The following is a 15,718-nucleotide window of genomic DNA, read 5'->3' on the forward strand; positions in this document are numbered from 1 at the left end:
CTCAGGTGTTGCTATTGTTGTTATTCAGGAACGTGTCAAGACCTGACCATCAGAGCCTACCTTCTATTGACCCTGGTGACTCATCAGTAGGAAAGATTTGTTTCTCTTTAGGTCCATTCAACAACTGAGCGATTACGAACCTTGTTTCAGCAGGATGTCATGCCTTATTGGAATAGATTTATTGATAATATCTGTTGGAAAAAAGTTTGGATGTTGCCACACACATACCTACTTGTTAACAAAATTAAGGATGTTTCCTTTAAAATTATTCATAAATATTATCCTGCCAACCACTATATGAAGAAGTTGAAGGAAAACATCAACTCAAATTGCTCCTTTTGTAATGACCACCCAGAAACAGTGATGCATCTTTTTTGGCATTATATTCATGTAAGAAAACTGGCAAGACATCAGTAGATTTATAATTGAACACATTTATGAAGATTTTACACTATTGTGGAGAGATGTACTGCTTGGATTCTTTACATACGATAGAAATAAGCTGAAACATTTTTATGCAATTAATTTGACTATTCTTTTGTCTAAATTTCATATACACAAATGTAAATCTGCAAACAAAAAAACATATTTTCTTACCCTACAAAAATAAATTGAACTGTATTTTAAGACTGTTAAATACTCTCCTAACAAAAAAGCTGTTAGAATTGTAAGTGTATGTATGTCCCTTAAGGTCCTTGTGTAATTGTAGTGTGATATTGTACCCCCTAGCTCGATTGTCCATTGTATATAATCTATATATACTTGTGTTCCCTCATGTACTTTCTGTATTGATTTGTTAATAAAAAATACAATTAAAAAAAAAAAAAAATATATATATATATATATATATATATATATATATATATATATAAATTTTTTTTTTAAATTGCCATATTGGTGCACATTTTTAAGGACACACCTCAAATATTGTTTCCTCAAAGGAAGATAGGTAAATTATTGAACCTGGCCTAGGGGTTGGAAAACGCCAGTGTGCCAGTTTTTACATTACAAAATGTCTAACTAACATGCGTTTGATACTTGCACCTCCTTACCGCCAGCCAAAAATAGAGCCTTCAATGAGATTTGGTAATGGCTGTTTTTCAGCCAATTCCCCCATTAGCCGTGTCTCACCTTGTGTCCTAGCCTAATGGCTGTTGGGATGTTTTATTATTATTAAAGCAGAGCATTGTCCTGCTGTGAGCAGAGCTGAGCAGCTGTTGGAGCTTATCATGGTCTGTCTCGCTGTATGGCAACACATTACCACTGGACCGCTGAAACAATTAAGGGCTAGGTAGAAGCGGGCAGGCACGAAGTCAACTCTATACTTATAACATTATGCCTATGGTGATGAGGTGTAACCAATGAGTGTAACCTTCTAGCCAGCCACAGTGTTATTGATTCACTTAGTGGGTTAATGCAGGAAACTATTGGTTCTACTCAAGTGGTTTTTCACCCATAGCTGCAGTGGATACTAGCTCTGTTTATTACAGTCGTGACTTCATGTTCTATCATCCCCCTGTGTGCCCTATAGATGCCATATTGACTTCGAAGACATCAGCTGCTTGCTAGTCTATTTACAAGTAAATGCCAAAATTAAGGAAACACTTGAATAAATGAGGGATACAAATTATATTGAAAGCAGATGCTTCCACGCAGGTGTTGTTCCTGAGTTAATTAAGCAATTAACTTCTCTAGGGTAGGGGGCAGCATTTGGAATTTTGGATGAAAAGCATTCCCAAATTAAACTGCCTTCTACTCAGGCCCAGAAGATAGGATATTCCTATAATTGGTAGATTTGGATAGAAAACACAAAACAGTTAAAATAGTATCTGTGAGTATAACAGAACTGATTTGGCAGGTGAAAACCTTAGAGAAATCCATTCAGGAAGTAGGATTTTTGTTGTTGTTGTAGATTTCTATTCAATGCCATTACAGTATCCATTGACTCAGGACTCAAATTGCAGTTCCTATGCCTTCCACTAGATGTCAAGTCTTTAGAAATTGTTTCAGGCTTATATTCTGAAAAATGAGGGAGTAAGAGCAGTCAAAATGAGTGGACCCTGCCGTGTCACAGAGCTTTTTCATGCGCGCAACCGAGAGTGCCTTTCTTGTTTACCTCTTTTTTTTGACGACGTTAATTGTCCGTTTGAAATATTATCGATTACTTAGGCTAAAAACAACCTGAGGATTGAATATAAACATTGTTTGACATGTTTCTATGAACTTTACGGATACAATTAGGATTTTTTGTCTACCTGTTGTGACTGCGTTTGAGCCAGTGGATTACTGAAGAAAACGCGCAAACAAAATGGAGGTTTTTGGATATAAAGAGAGACTTTATCAAACAAAAGGAACATTTATTGAATAAATGAATGTCTTCTGAGTGCAACAATATGAAGATCATCAAAGGTAAGTGACTCATTTGATCTCTATTTCTGACTTGTGTAACTCTTCTGCTTGGCTGGTTATGCTTTCGTCGTAAAGCATTTTTGAAATGTGACACCGGCGGTTGGATTCACAAGAAGTTTATCTTTAAACCTATGTAAAATAGTTGTATCTTTTCTGAATTTTTATAATAAGTATTTCTGTATTTGAATTTGGCGCTCTGCAATCTCAAAGGTAAGTGATTCATTTGAATCAAGATCATTGAAGCTGTTCTGGCAGCTCGTGGTGGCCCAACTCCCTGTTAAGACACTTTATGTTGGTGTTTCCTTTATTTTGGCAGTTACGTGTGTGTGTGTGTGTGTGTGTGTGTGTGTATACAGTATTCATCAGTGTATGGCACTAGAAGGAGCTGGCTATGGTCCTGAAAACATCTCAGTGGGCAGCTTCAAAGGGATGTTCAGGGGGGAGAGGCACTGGTTTGTTGAAACATAGCTGTAGTATATTCTTACTGCACAGTACATCTCCCATCTCCTGCAGCATACTGTACAGACTTTTGTATACATATTTTCTGGACTACTTATAGTTATAAGTATTATAGTTCTCATTCACAAGGCATTAGTTTGTCAGCTGCTTAGAAACGGTACATTTGAAGTTACCCCTTTGAAATGGTATCGTCTATTTTGGTCCTCCAATAATCGGTGTCAGTATCGGCGTTGAAAAATCATAATCGGTCGACTTCTAGTATGTACCAAGGCTCTTAGAGTCGGAGTGCTGATTTAGTCCATTGTCATTATGATATAAAAGTCTAAACTGATCCTAGATCAGCACTCCTACTCTGAGAGGATTGATACTTACAGTCCCTGTTCTACGGTATGATTGAATTTGCTTTTCATTACACCCCCAGGTGCCTTACGTGAGGGTGGCCCCCGAGGACCTCCTGAGGGCCCGTTTCCCGCGCTTCTCGCCCCTGGACCTGCGGCCCACCAATGCACATGTCAGCCTAGCCGTGGTGGACTTGCTCTCCTTCTTCAACAGCACCAGCGCCTGTCTACTCTGCGCCAGGGCTGACTGTGAGTTGCCAACCATAGAAATGGAAATTACTAGATGGACATTCCCATTCAAGTAAACAATCCTATAGAAATACAATTACTCAATGAACTCAACTATGTTGTGATGGATGGACCCATAGAAATAGAAATACTGTAATGGAAATTCCACTGTGTTTTATATGATAACAATACCCCTGTACAGTTTAACTTTAGGACATGCATGCAATCATTGCATATACAGCAACAGGAGGCGATGTAGTGAGATGGTAATTTAGCAGACTCATAAAATTGGTGTTGACTGTTTTCTGACCAACTGAGCCATTGGAACCACCAGTCTTCCTCTAGCAGGTCAGTCATCTCTGTCAGTCTGCCCCTTAAGCACTCATCTGCCCAAAGCTGACTATTATTTGTTTCATTCACATCACGCACTCATCACTCATCTGCAGGTCATTATTGATCCAATTGAGCTTTTCTGTCTTGCCGTGGTCATTGGGACGTTTGTGAGTGTGTCACCATGTGTCTGTGTGACAGGCCTATGGAGCCAGGCCACCTCAGGGATATCACCCAGAGACAAGGGCAGGTGTGGAAAGAGTGAAATGAGTTAAGCTTTGCTTTGGTTCCCAATGCTTATATATTTATTTTACCTTTATTTAACTAGGCAAGTCAGTTAAGAACAAATTCTTATTTTCAATGACGGCCTAGGAACAGTGGGTTAACTGCCTTGTTCAGGGGCAGAGCGACAGATTTTGTACCTTGTCAGCTCGGGATTCGTTCTAACCACTAGGCTACGCTGCCGCCCCATATAAAACGTGGATAAGATGAATCCCTCCAACCTAAAAATATACTTAGGCTAACAGCTGGTATTTTCTCTAACAATATGTTATCTTATCTTAAAATAGAATGCATATTTCCTGGTGAAATTGCTTTCACAGTGTTAGTTGGGCACTGGAAAGATGATGTTGCTTGCTTACAATTGTTATATTTTGAAGATGGTAAATTACATACTGTATGCTGGTCTTTTTGGACAGACTTGAAATACAGAAATCAAGCATTTAAAGCATATGTAAGGAAATACGGCCAACAAAGGAGTGATAGTATAAACCTACAATGGCTGTATGGATAAAATACTTCCTATGATTTACTTAAAGGACTAGCTGAGTTGTAAAATGTGGTACTTCTATCACCAAAGGCAGAATTCTTTGCAATAGTCTCCTACTGGCCATTACTTAGACTATTAGGCTTTAATAGAAGATATTCAGATGATATTGTAGTGACCTGATGTTCATAAGAAAGTGTATCAACGTTGTGGGCTGTGGGATACAATATTACACTTTCATTGCCAATTGTTGCTGTTGTCCCAGGTTTGATGAACCTGGAGCAGTTACTGCGTCAGTTCCTAATCTCTAAGGAGACGCTGACTGTTCGTGTGCTGGATGACAGTCAGGACCCCATGCCTGTTCTAAAAGAGATCCGCAACGACCAGACTGACACCATCATAGTCGACGCCAACGCCACTGTGTCCCACCTCATCCTGGAGCGGGTAAGCATCCCAAATGGCCTCTTACTCCCTGATATTCCGGTGTCCCATTGTGACATAGCTATGCGGCTCTGAGACCACCATCCGCGTGGACGCACAGCCCGAACGCACACCTTCCCACAATTCCCAACCAACGCATCTCTGGTATGCATTTTATATTCATTTGAATGTGTTGACAGTTGGAGAAATTGCTTGAGCTGCGCTGAGATTTCGAAAAGTATGAAAGCCAACAGTACAATGTTCTAGTACACTGCTACGCGTACCCTCTTATAGACGCTTAGCTAGTGATATGGTAATACATCTTTCTACCTTGACATCTGATAGGTTCAGTGGAATTTTCACCATATTGCTTACATCTATCAAATCCTCTCAGATCTCCACAGGTACATAGAGTGTTGGGTCTAGGAGGCAATTTGGGATTGGGAATACAGTATGACTAATAGTGACTACATTCATTATACTAACAAGCTGGGTTCAAACAAACCAGGTTGGGTAGGTTACTTTCTAAAGGTAATCCGTTACAGTTACTTGTCCAAAATTGTCATCGGTAATGTAACTTTTTGACTACCCAAACTTAGTAACATAGTCTTAAAGAAAAAAATATTGAACCTTTATTTAACTAGGCAAGTTGGTTAAGAACAAATTCTTATTTACAATGACTGCCTACCAGGGAACAGTGGGTTAACTGCCTTGTTCAGGCCGAACGACAGCTGCCCCAGGTAGCCTATCTGATTACATTCATTAATCTGATTATTCAGTTACTTTTAGATTGCTTTCCCCTTAAGAGGTATTAGAAGAAGACAAAAATGTATGTTACCAATTGAACGACATCTATTGCAGGATAAATCAATGTTAAAGTTTACATAGCTGGCCATATATGGATGTTACATTTTACTTTATGGGTTGGTTATGTAGGCTTCTTATAACCATCGCTTTCTACTACATATAATACAATTTACATTTTATCTTTACATTAATAACCAAAGCCTAACAGAATTCCAGTCATTCCAATAAATGTTATACCCTTTGATCTTCAAGAAATAGGACTTGAAAGTATAGATTAGACATTGTTTTACCTGAGCATAACCCCAAAACTAAGGACTTATTAGCCAGCCCTACTCTGTTGATTTTGATGTTGTTATTATGGAGGACTGATTGGGCTCATTGATTTGAGTTGAAAAATAAATGCTTCGATCATAATATGCCATTTAGCAGACGCTTTTATCCAAAGCGACTTACAGTCATGTGTGCATACATTCTATGTATGGGTGGTCCCGGGAATCGAACCCTCGCGTTACAAGCGCCTTGCTCTACCAACTGAGCTACAGAAGGACCACAATCATGGAATGGCATGCTTTGAGCTATTTACATGTGAAAGATGAATGCCATATGCTGTATTTGCTACAGGCCTATTGTTTACCTTTATGTTGGTGACACTGATATTGTGATAATATGCAGCTGTTTAAAGGGCAAATCCACAGATGAAACGATAACAAAATATTCGCCCTGCCTGAGGGAGGGATGAGTCTGGAGGGATGGAGACTGAGGGTTGGGTCTGGAGAAATGTAACCACTTTCAGATTAATAGACAGCGCTATGGGTGCAAGGACGGACCATTCATGATATCAAACTTATTGTTTTAACTCTGTTATGAGGCTATAAAAAGTTTGTTTACATTTACACTGTTCACAAACATTGGAGAAAAACAAGCTTATATTTTGAGTTGTCATGGAATGTGACAGTTGAACTGAGCTCATTTTTTCTTTTGGAAAAGTTTTTATTATCACGATTCCTTTTAAAAACAGCTCATACATATTTGCATATCATTTTTACACATAAAAACGGCGATAAAGCATAAAAACACAACATTTGAAAATTACATTTAAATTTGTTAAAAAGTACATGTTGTTGAGACAATTAAAAACAACCATTGTATAAAAATCAAATCTGTAAAAGCCATTTAAAATGTGTACAAATGATTTAACAAAGATAAAACATTTTTAAGACATGGGAAACATGTCAAAAAGTCACTTTGTTAAAAGGCTGTCTTCGGGTCCCTTGTACAGGAGCGGGGTGAGTCCTTATCAAACTCGCCTCATCCTGCTCTCATCCTTCGGGACCCAGAGGAGATCCCTCCCCTAGGCGCATCGCCCTAGGCGCCGCAGCGCTGTCAGGCCGTGGCCGCTGGGACCGAGGGTGTTGTGGGGGACCCTTCGCCTGGGGTCAAGGCCCCCTTCCTTCCGTACCACCCCAGGGCTTCCGTGGCTAACATGGCCACTGCCTGGGGGGTGGTCTCTACGTTTTTCGCTACCAGCAGGTTACGGGAGGACCACAGTGCTTCCTTCAGGCACGTGAGGGTGGGCCAGAACTTGGTGAAGGCCTTTGGTGGAAAGGGCCTTCGGCCCACCCCGTACAGCATGAGCTGAGGTGTTAGGTCCTCCCCTGCTGGCAGACACGAGATGATCAGGGGGCCTGCTTCCTTCCACAGGTCCCTGGCGGCTCTGCACTCCCAGAGCATGTGCCTCATCGACTCTTCTTGGCCGCAGCCTGGTCGGGGGCACGCGGATGTCCTCGCCATGCCCCGTGAGTGCATGACGGCCCTGACCGGGAGGATCTCGTGGGTGACCATCCAGGACAGGTCCCGATGCCGATTCAGGAGAGCAGGATGGGCCACGTTGCGCCAGACCGTTGTGGGCTCGCCTATAGCTGGACACACTGGTTCCCGTTCCTGCACAAGAGAAAGAAGAGAGCTGTGTTTAGTTAAAACCGTGACTGCTTAATTTTCCAGTTTTAAATGTCTGGAGCTGGACGTAGTGGGTGGGGAGCAGGAAAGAGACTGGGGCTCGCAGGTCGACTGGGATCAGCCTCAGAGTCCTGAGGTAAGATCCCAGCCAGAACCGTGCGAGGGCCTGAGTCTTGTTGTTGACCGGGGAGGTGGCAAGAGTCAGATGTAACGCTGTGTAGCGGCTGCCCAGGAACAAGTAGAGGTCAGGCAAGCCTTTCCCCCCTCTTGGACCTGGGCCTCTTGACCACCTCCCTCCTCAGCCTCTCCCACTTGCCTCCCCACAGGAAGTAAAAAAGCATCCGCTCCAGGTCTAAAATACTCCTTCGAGGGGGGGATAAAAACAGAACTGATTAATAAAAGCACAGGTAAAATCACAGCTTTAATGATTAAAACCTTGCCCTCAAAAGTCAGCTGTCGTAGTCCCCAAAAACCCAGTCTCTGTCTTACTGTCCCCAGGATTCCACTCCAGTTACCGCTCCCTCCTCCCCCCCCCCGGTCAAACTTGACCCCCAGTACCCTTATGTCCGTCGGTTTAACTGTCAGAGGTAGTCTGGTCAAGTCTGGGTCTGCCCACGATCCGAAGAATTGGGCCTCTGTCTTGTCTCTGTTCAGTCTCGCCCCAGAGGCTCGTCCGTACCAGTCAGTCCTGTCCAGTGTCCTGTCGATGGATAAAAGGTCGGTACATAAAATGTTGACGTCGTCCATGTAAAAGACGCACTTGGCGGTCATCCCCCCACTCCCCGGGATACCCACCCCACTGATCCCTTGGTCCCTTCTCAAGACCTGTGCCAGTGGTTCAATACAGGCCACGAACAGAAGAGGAGATAACGGACAGCCCTGACGGACGCCGCAGTGTACTCCCACTGCTTTTGACAGATGCCCATTTACAAGGATTTTGCTGGTGATGTCCCCGTACAGCAGTCCCACCCAAGCTAAGAACTTGTCCGGGAAATCCATTTTCTGCAGTACCTTAAAGAGGTACTGGTGCGAGACCCAATCAAAGGCTTTTTCAAAATCTAAATGTAGGACTACAAGCCGCATGTTTCTGTCTCTCGCATAACAGATGGCATCTCGGATCAGTATCAGGCTGCCCGTGATCTTCCTTCCGGGCACGGCACAGGTTCGGTCCGGGTGGATCATCTCCCCTAAAACAGAAGTCATTCTGAGTGTTAAAACCTTGGTAAAAAGTTTACAATCAAAGTTTAAAAGGGTTATCGGTCTCCAGTTCTTCAGGTCCGTCCTGTCATTTTCTTATATAAAAGAGTCACGATCCCCACTCTAAAACTGTCAGGTAGTCTGTCAAGATGTTCAAAGTCGGTAATAACAGTCAGAAGTTCGTCGGCTAAAACATCCCAAAATGTCAAATAAAACTTCAAAGGGAGGCCCTCCTCCCCCAGTGATTTACCCCTCTTAAAATGTTTCAGTCCTTGTTCGATTTCTGTCCTCGTCAGGTCTTCTGTATTGGGTAGGGTCTTGTCGATGTATGTTAAAAGGTCCCCCATTGTTTCTTCGCACACATCTTTTACCCCAAACAGTTCCCCATAAAAACCCTCAACTACTTATTTTATTCCTTCTGTATCTGTTTTTAAAACCCCATCTTTATTTTTTAAACGAGTCATTAACCTACCCTTACTAACTATTTTCTTTAAAAAGTACCTTGTGCACTTCTCCCCCTCTTCTAATTCCCTTTCCTTGCTTCTTAAAATAACACCCTTGCTTCTCTGTTCTGCTAAAAATGCCATTTCCTTTTTTACTTCTTTAATTTCTTGGTTAAAATCAAGGCCCTGTTGGCATAGGTTAAAATACCTTTCCAGTTGCTTTTGCAGTCCCACCATGCGTCTGTATTTTTCTTTGCTTTTTTTCTTTCCTATCTCTCTAAAGAAGGTCCTCGTCCTTCCCTTCACCATTTCCCACCACTGTGCTTTTGTGTGTCAAAGAAGTCCTGTAGCGTCTGCCACTGGCTGAACTGCTCTCTTTACTGACTAACTACTCTATCATCTTCTAAAAGGGAGCAGTTCAATTTCCAGGGGCCTCTTCCCACAGTCACACTCGAAGTTAGTGAAGGGTGCACGTCAGCATTACGTGATCTAAGAAGAAAGCAGCGGTTATTCTAGCATCAGTTGGGGGACAGTCCCGGGTAAACAGATAATCAGTGTGAGAGGCTCTGGTGCCATCACCACTGGTCCAGGTGAAGCCCTCCTCTCTTGGATGCAGGGTTTTAAAACAGTCAGTCAGTTTAAAATCCCTGCACAGCCCTTGCAATAAAACACTTGACCTGTCTACCTTAAAATCCCATCCTGCCCCTCTCCTGTCTGCTCTACTTAAAACACAATTAAAATCCCCTCCCACCACTAGAGGATCCCTCCCTAGCATGTGGGACTGCAGGTCCTCTAAAAGTGTGCACCGGTCATGTTTATCGTTAAAACCATACACATTTAGCACGTTAAAATCCCTCCCCATAAAAGTACAATTGGCTAAAAGAGCACGCCCACCTACCACCACCGTGCTCCCCTTCACCACCACCTGTGGGGTCTTGATTAAAATGTCAACACCGTCATTCTTGTTCAAATTGGAACCACTCCAAATGGAGGGCCCGTGCTGCCACATATCCTCCCATTTCCTGTAAGAGGATAAAAAGGGTAGACCACACTCCTGTAGTAAAAACACATCAGAGTTAAACCTTGCTAAAAAGGATAAAACTGACTGCTCTTGTTGTTGTTCTTACACTCCTCACATTTATAGTGGTGATTTTAAAAGCCATAAAAGGGGTGAGTAAAAACAGTGCTAAAAGAAAAAGCATTGAACAGTTAAAAGGGGGTTCGTTTTCAGGGACTTTCTCTCTCTCCCTCTGGGGTAAAGGGGTTTGGAAGGGAGAGGAGGTTATTAAAACAGGACTTAAAAAGGAGACTTGATTGGGGGAGTTGGAGGGGAAGGATCTGAGTTCTTCCTCCCCCTGGGAGCTCTCCCACTCCACCTTTCCCTTTTTCTCCTCATCCTGTTCGGGGTCAGAGAGCTCCTCAACGTTTCTTTTACGTGGGGGGAGGTGTTTCTCCAGAATCTCCCCCTCCTCCCCCGTACCTTCTGACACCGTCTCCATGGTGCTTTCTAACACCTACCCTATAATATCCGACCCACTTTGGGAGCTTTCTCTGAACATCTCTCCCGGAGCCGTCTTTCTCGGCACTTTCTCCTTCAGGGGTCACATTAGTCTGGGGCAGGGGGATTGGGGTGGGGAGGGTTTTGTCCTCTCCTCCCACTTCTTCCACCACTACACCTTCCGCGCCCTCCACTACAACCACCACCGGCTCCACAACTGTCTCCTCCACCACCACTACCGGCTCCACTACTGCCTCCTCCTCCACCACCACCGGCTCCTCCACTACCACCTCGGCAACTGCCGTTCCAGCCCTCTGGCGCCTGAAAGCCCGGTCCGCGGCCGCCCAATCCCTCCTTCCAGCCTTGGCCCTGTTGGCCCAGGAGGAGGGGCAGTCGCGGGTGAGGTGGGACCGCTCGCCACAGAGGTTGCACGACCTTCGTCCGTGCACTCCTCGTAGCGGTGGCCCACCTCCCGGCACTTCATGCAGACGACCTTCTGACAGGCATCTGCAAGGTGGCCATGTTCACCACACTTACGGCACAGCTTGGGCTGGTCCTGGTAGTGAACATGGCCCCTGTTCTCTCCGAGGTCTATGGTGGATGGGATGGCTTTCAACCCACCATAGCCCCCAAGGTCCTCCCTTTGCTGGACAGTGACCCTCCAGGCCCCTGTCCAGATCCCATCGAGGTCTTTTACCTGGATCAGGGGACCCTTCACGTTGCAGTACCTGCCCAGCCATACTGCAACGTCCTCCGGCTGTACGGTTTCATTGTACATACGGATAATAACAGTTTTAATGCTATTATCCGTCAGCTTGGTCACCTCAAACATTGCTGTGAGGGACCCCTGGGTGTTCAGGGCGTTCTGGAGTTTCCCCCAGAACTCCCTCAGGAAGCTGGCATTGGCAAAACTGACATCGAAGCCCCTCCTATAGGGCAATTTTAGGGGGTGAACTAACAAGTACAAGGTGGATGGGAACAAGGAGAATACAGTCAGACAAACACGCAACAATGCAATGCCTGCCACGCCTAAAGGGCCAGGAGGCTAGCGTTCCAACAAGCCAGAAAGCCCTGCTGGCTAGCAGGCAACACAAAACTCAGTAGGAATAATTGAAGGGAGGGAGGGTAGTATACAAAGGGGAGGAGAGGTACAAAACAGGACAAACGGGGAGAACTGAAATTTAAATAAAATAAGAAAGAAAAAGGACCAGAGGGCCTTTAAACTCACCCTACAGGTGCTGGTGCACTTGTAGTCCACCACCAGAACCACCACCTAACCCAGGACAAAAAACAATAGTGAAACAATACAACAATACTGATTTTAAACAAAAATAAATAGCACAATTTCCCGGGCGCCCTCCGGCCTGCGATCACTTCTCTGATCAAGCGCAGCACCTGTCAAGAACACTACACTTGATCTTAGCCAGAAGGCCAAGAAGCGATGAACTGAGCTCATGAGGCATTTATAAGTTATATTCTTCAAGAATATATACAGGTTGGAGATATATACAGTACCAGTCAAAAGTTTTGACACACCTGTTCAGTCAATGGTTTTCCTTTATTTTTACTATTTTCTACATTGTAGAATAATAGTGACGACATCACTATTACATCACCCTTTGCCTTGATGACAGCTTTGCACACTCTTGGCATTCTCTCAACCAGCTTCACCTGGAATGCTGTCTTCAGCAACAGTTTTCAAGGAGTTCCCACATATGCTGAGCACTTGTTGGCTGCTTTTCCTTCACTCTGCAGTCCAGCTATTCCCAAACTATCTCAATTAGGTTGAGGTCGGGTGATTGTGGAGCCCAGGTCATCTGATGCAGCACTTCATCACTCTCCTTCTTGGTCAAAAGCCCATACACAGCTTGGAGGTGTGTTGGGTCATTGTCATGTTGAAAAACAAGTGATCGTCTCACTAAGCCCAAACCAGAGGGGATGGTGTATCACTGCATAATGCTGTGGTAGCCATGCTGGTTAAGTGTGCCTTGAATTCTAAACAAATCAGACAGTGTCACCAACAAAGCACCATCACACCTTCTCTTCCATGTTTCACGGTGGGAACCACACATGCGGAGATCATCCGTTCACCTATTCTTCGTCTCCCAGAGACCACACAGAGGTTGGAACCAAAAATATCAAATTTGGACTCATCAATGGACAGATTTTCAACAGTCTAATGTCCGTTGCTCGCGTTTCTTGGCCCAAGCAAATCTCTTCTTCTTGGTGTCCTTCAGTAGTGGTTTATTTGCAGCAATTTTCTGTTGTGCGTAATGTGCAGTAGCCTATATCATATATGTATTGGATAATGGCACAATCATTTGTGCTTTTTTGAGCTTGGACTCATAAAATGTATGGCTCATCAGGCTCAGGCTTGAGTTTTTGTTTAGACATATTATTTATCACTGTATCACAATTCCAGTGAGTCAGAAGTTTACATACACTAAGTTGACTGTGACTTTAAACAGCTTGGAAAATTCCAGAAAATTATGTCATGGCTTTAGAAGCTTCTGATAGGCTAAATGATATCAGTATGATATCAGATATGAGTCAATTGGTGGTATACCTGTGGATGTATTTCAAGGCCTACCTTCAAACTCCGTGCCTCTTTGCTTGACATCATGGAAAAATCAAAAGAAATCAGCCAGGAACTCAGAAAAAAATTTAGACCTCCACAAACAAAAAATACACGCAGCTGGAGATTACGCAATAATTGCAACGGAGGACACCAAGCAGCCACCTGGTAGATGTAGTCTCTTAAGGTCAATCTTCCAATGATTTGCCTACAAATACGTCACAATGCTGTCAACACCTTGGGGAAACGACAGAAAGTCTAAGCTCATTCGTGACCCATACACAGCCATATAAGGAGACATTGGAACACAGCCCATTCAAAATCTGGGGCACTTGCTGTATGAAATTTCATCTTGGTTTCGCCTGTAGCATTAGTTCTGTGGCACTCACAGACAATATCTTTGCAGTTTTGGAAACGTCAGAGTGTTCTTTCCAAAGCTGTCAATTATATGCATAGACGAGCATCTTTTCGTGACAAAATATCTTGTTTAAAACAGGAATGTTTTTTTATCCATAAATTAAGAGCGCCCCCTATATCCAAGAAGTTAATTGAAAAACTAGTTTTTAATGACTCCAACCTACGTGTATGTAAACTTCTGACTTAAAGTGTGTGTGTGCGAAGCAACTACAGATTGGAGCTTTAAATCTATCACAAGTGTTTGAGCTTGTGTCCATTAGGCCGATGGATTTATTTTTTAATTTTTTAATCAGCATGAATTAGATTGCGAAATAAAAGCACCACTGGGATCTGCACTATGCAGCTATTTCAAGAGCACATTTTTCACTGGCTGTCCACTGGTTCCAAAACAATGATTGATAGGCAGCTTAAACTTCTTGAATTCAACCATTATTGGGTTCAATTACACATTTTAGATTTGTGAACAGCCATCCACAACCACAATGTGTTCGGTGCAAATAGCTAAATGAGAGAGCAGCAGTGTTATTCACATCATTGCACAATGTAGATATCTAGAACAAGTTATATCCATATCGCCGTAGACTACACCACTGCTGTCATCCTTACCTCCAAAAGTTTATTCAAGTTGGATAATCTTTGGATGCCGACAGCAGTCGCACTATTGGAAGACATAGCTTTGGCTGTAGCCTACAAAAGCGTATTCCTGCTCTTTTCCCGCAATCCATCAAACACATTTGGTGTGTTATCATAGTGGTCTCTGACTTGTGGTCAGACTCTCTCAGGCGGAACAAACTTTAACTTGCGCCTTTTTGCAATGCTGCTTTGAATGTCATTGAGAAAACAGAAGTGTCCGATTTTTTTCTTTTTTCCCACGAACATCCTCTCTCAAGTAATACTCAAATTAATCATGTAGTAGTTCAAAACTATCTGTAATCTGATTACAATATTTTTGCTGGTAACATAACAGATTAGTTAACGTTTTTTTGTAATCCCTTACATGTAACAGATTACATGTACATTATAAAAATTGTATAAATGTTTAACATTTTCCCATTCAATATCTGTTTATATGACTCACTATGCTTGTTTGTATCCAATAATACCTATATGATAACGATTTACAAGTGGTTGTGCATTTTTGATTGTTTGCAAGTGCATGCTTGGTACTAACATTACTAAAAGCATTACTATTTTGACACATGAATAGTAAGCACTAGTATTAGACAGCTTCTGTTACGCATCTAATAGAAGTTTCAAAGATCCGTGGAAAAGCTTTGGGTCATGTTCTTATGAATTTATAATAACCAAAATTGGCATGACTTATTTATTTGACTGGCTTTATGATTGGTTTGCAAAGTAAAAAGTTGTCAAGTAAAAATTTCACATTGTTTTTGGAATTTTCTCTTCCTTTAAAGTAATCCCAAGGGACAGGAGAAAATGAACACTTTGAAATATGAAACTATAAAATATGTTTTCCCAGGCAAACTTCCCAACCATCATAAAGAGAATACTAATGTCTGCTGACAACATGGAATACAGAGTTAATTTTTTCTCTACTATTCAAGAAGTTTAGGTAGAGGTTTCTGACTGTGGCCTGGGGTGGTCTATTGGTTACTACTGCGCCTTCAGAGCTTATATGTATGTGTGTGCTGGCGTGGGTTGGAATTCGAGCCCCACTCCCCTCTAGCATCTCTCCTCCCTCCTTTCCTGTCCCTCTTCCATGCCTCTCTGTCCAATAAACTTGAAAAATCCCCCAAAATAAAATGGATGTCTTTCCAAGGGCAATAATTGAAGTGGTTTCCCTAAAAGCACATCATGTTAGTGTGAAAATTCTTGATTATGTTACAGACAAGAAGCTGCTCGGGCTTGAGGCAT

General features: G+C 42.8%; 1 protein-coding gene across 3 annotated transcripts in view; it reads left to right on the forward strand.

Annotated features, from left to right (window-relative positions):
- Positions 1 to 15,718, forward strand: part of LOC124012931 (glutamate receptor ionotropic, kainate 4-like) — a 73,456-nt gene that overhangs the window by 15,471 nt on the left and 42,267 nt on the right. For all 3 annotated transcript variants that reach the window (XM_046327002.1, XM_046327019.1, XM_046327011.1), the window contains 2 exons: positions 3,290 to 3,455; positions 4,796 to 4,974. In XM_046327002.1, coding sequence (XP_046182958.1) covers positions 3,290 to 3,455; positions 4,796 to 4,974 — 345 coding nt within the window. The remainder of the gene's footprint in view (positions 1 to 3,289; positions 3,456 to 4,795; positions 4,975 to 15,718) is intronic.

The sequence above is a fragment of the Oncorhynchus gorbuscha genome, linkage group LG02 (assembly GCF_021184085.1).
Source record: "Oncorhynchus gorbuscha isolate QuinsamMale2020 ecotype Even-year linkage group LG02, OgorEven_v1.0, whole genome shotgun sequence".
Lineage (NCBI taxonomy): Eukaryota > Metazoa > Chordata > Actinopteri > Salmoniformes > Salmonidae > Oncorhynchus > Oncorhynchus gorbuscha.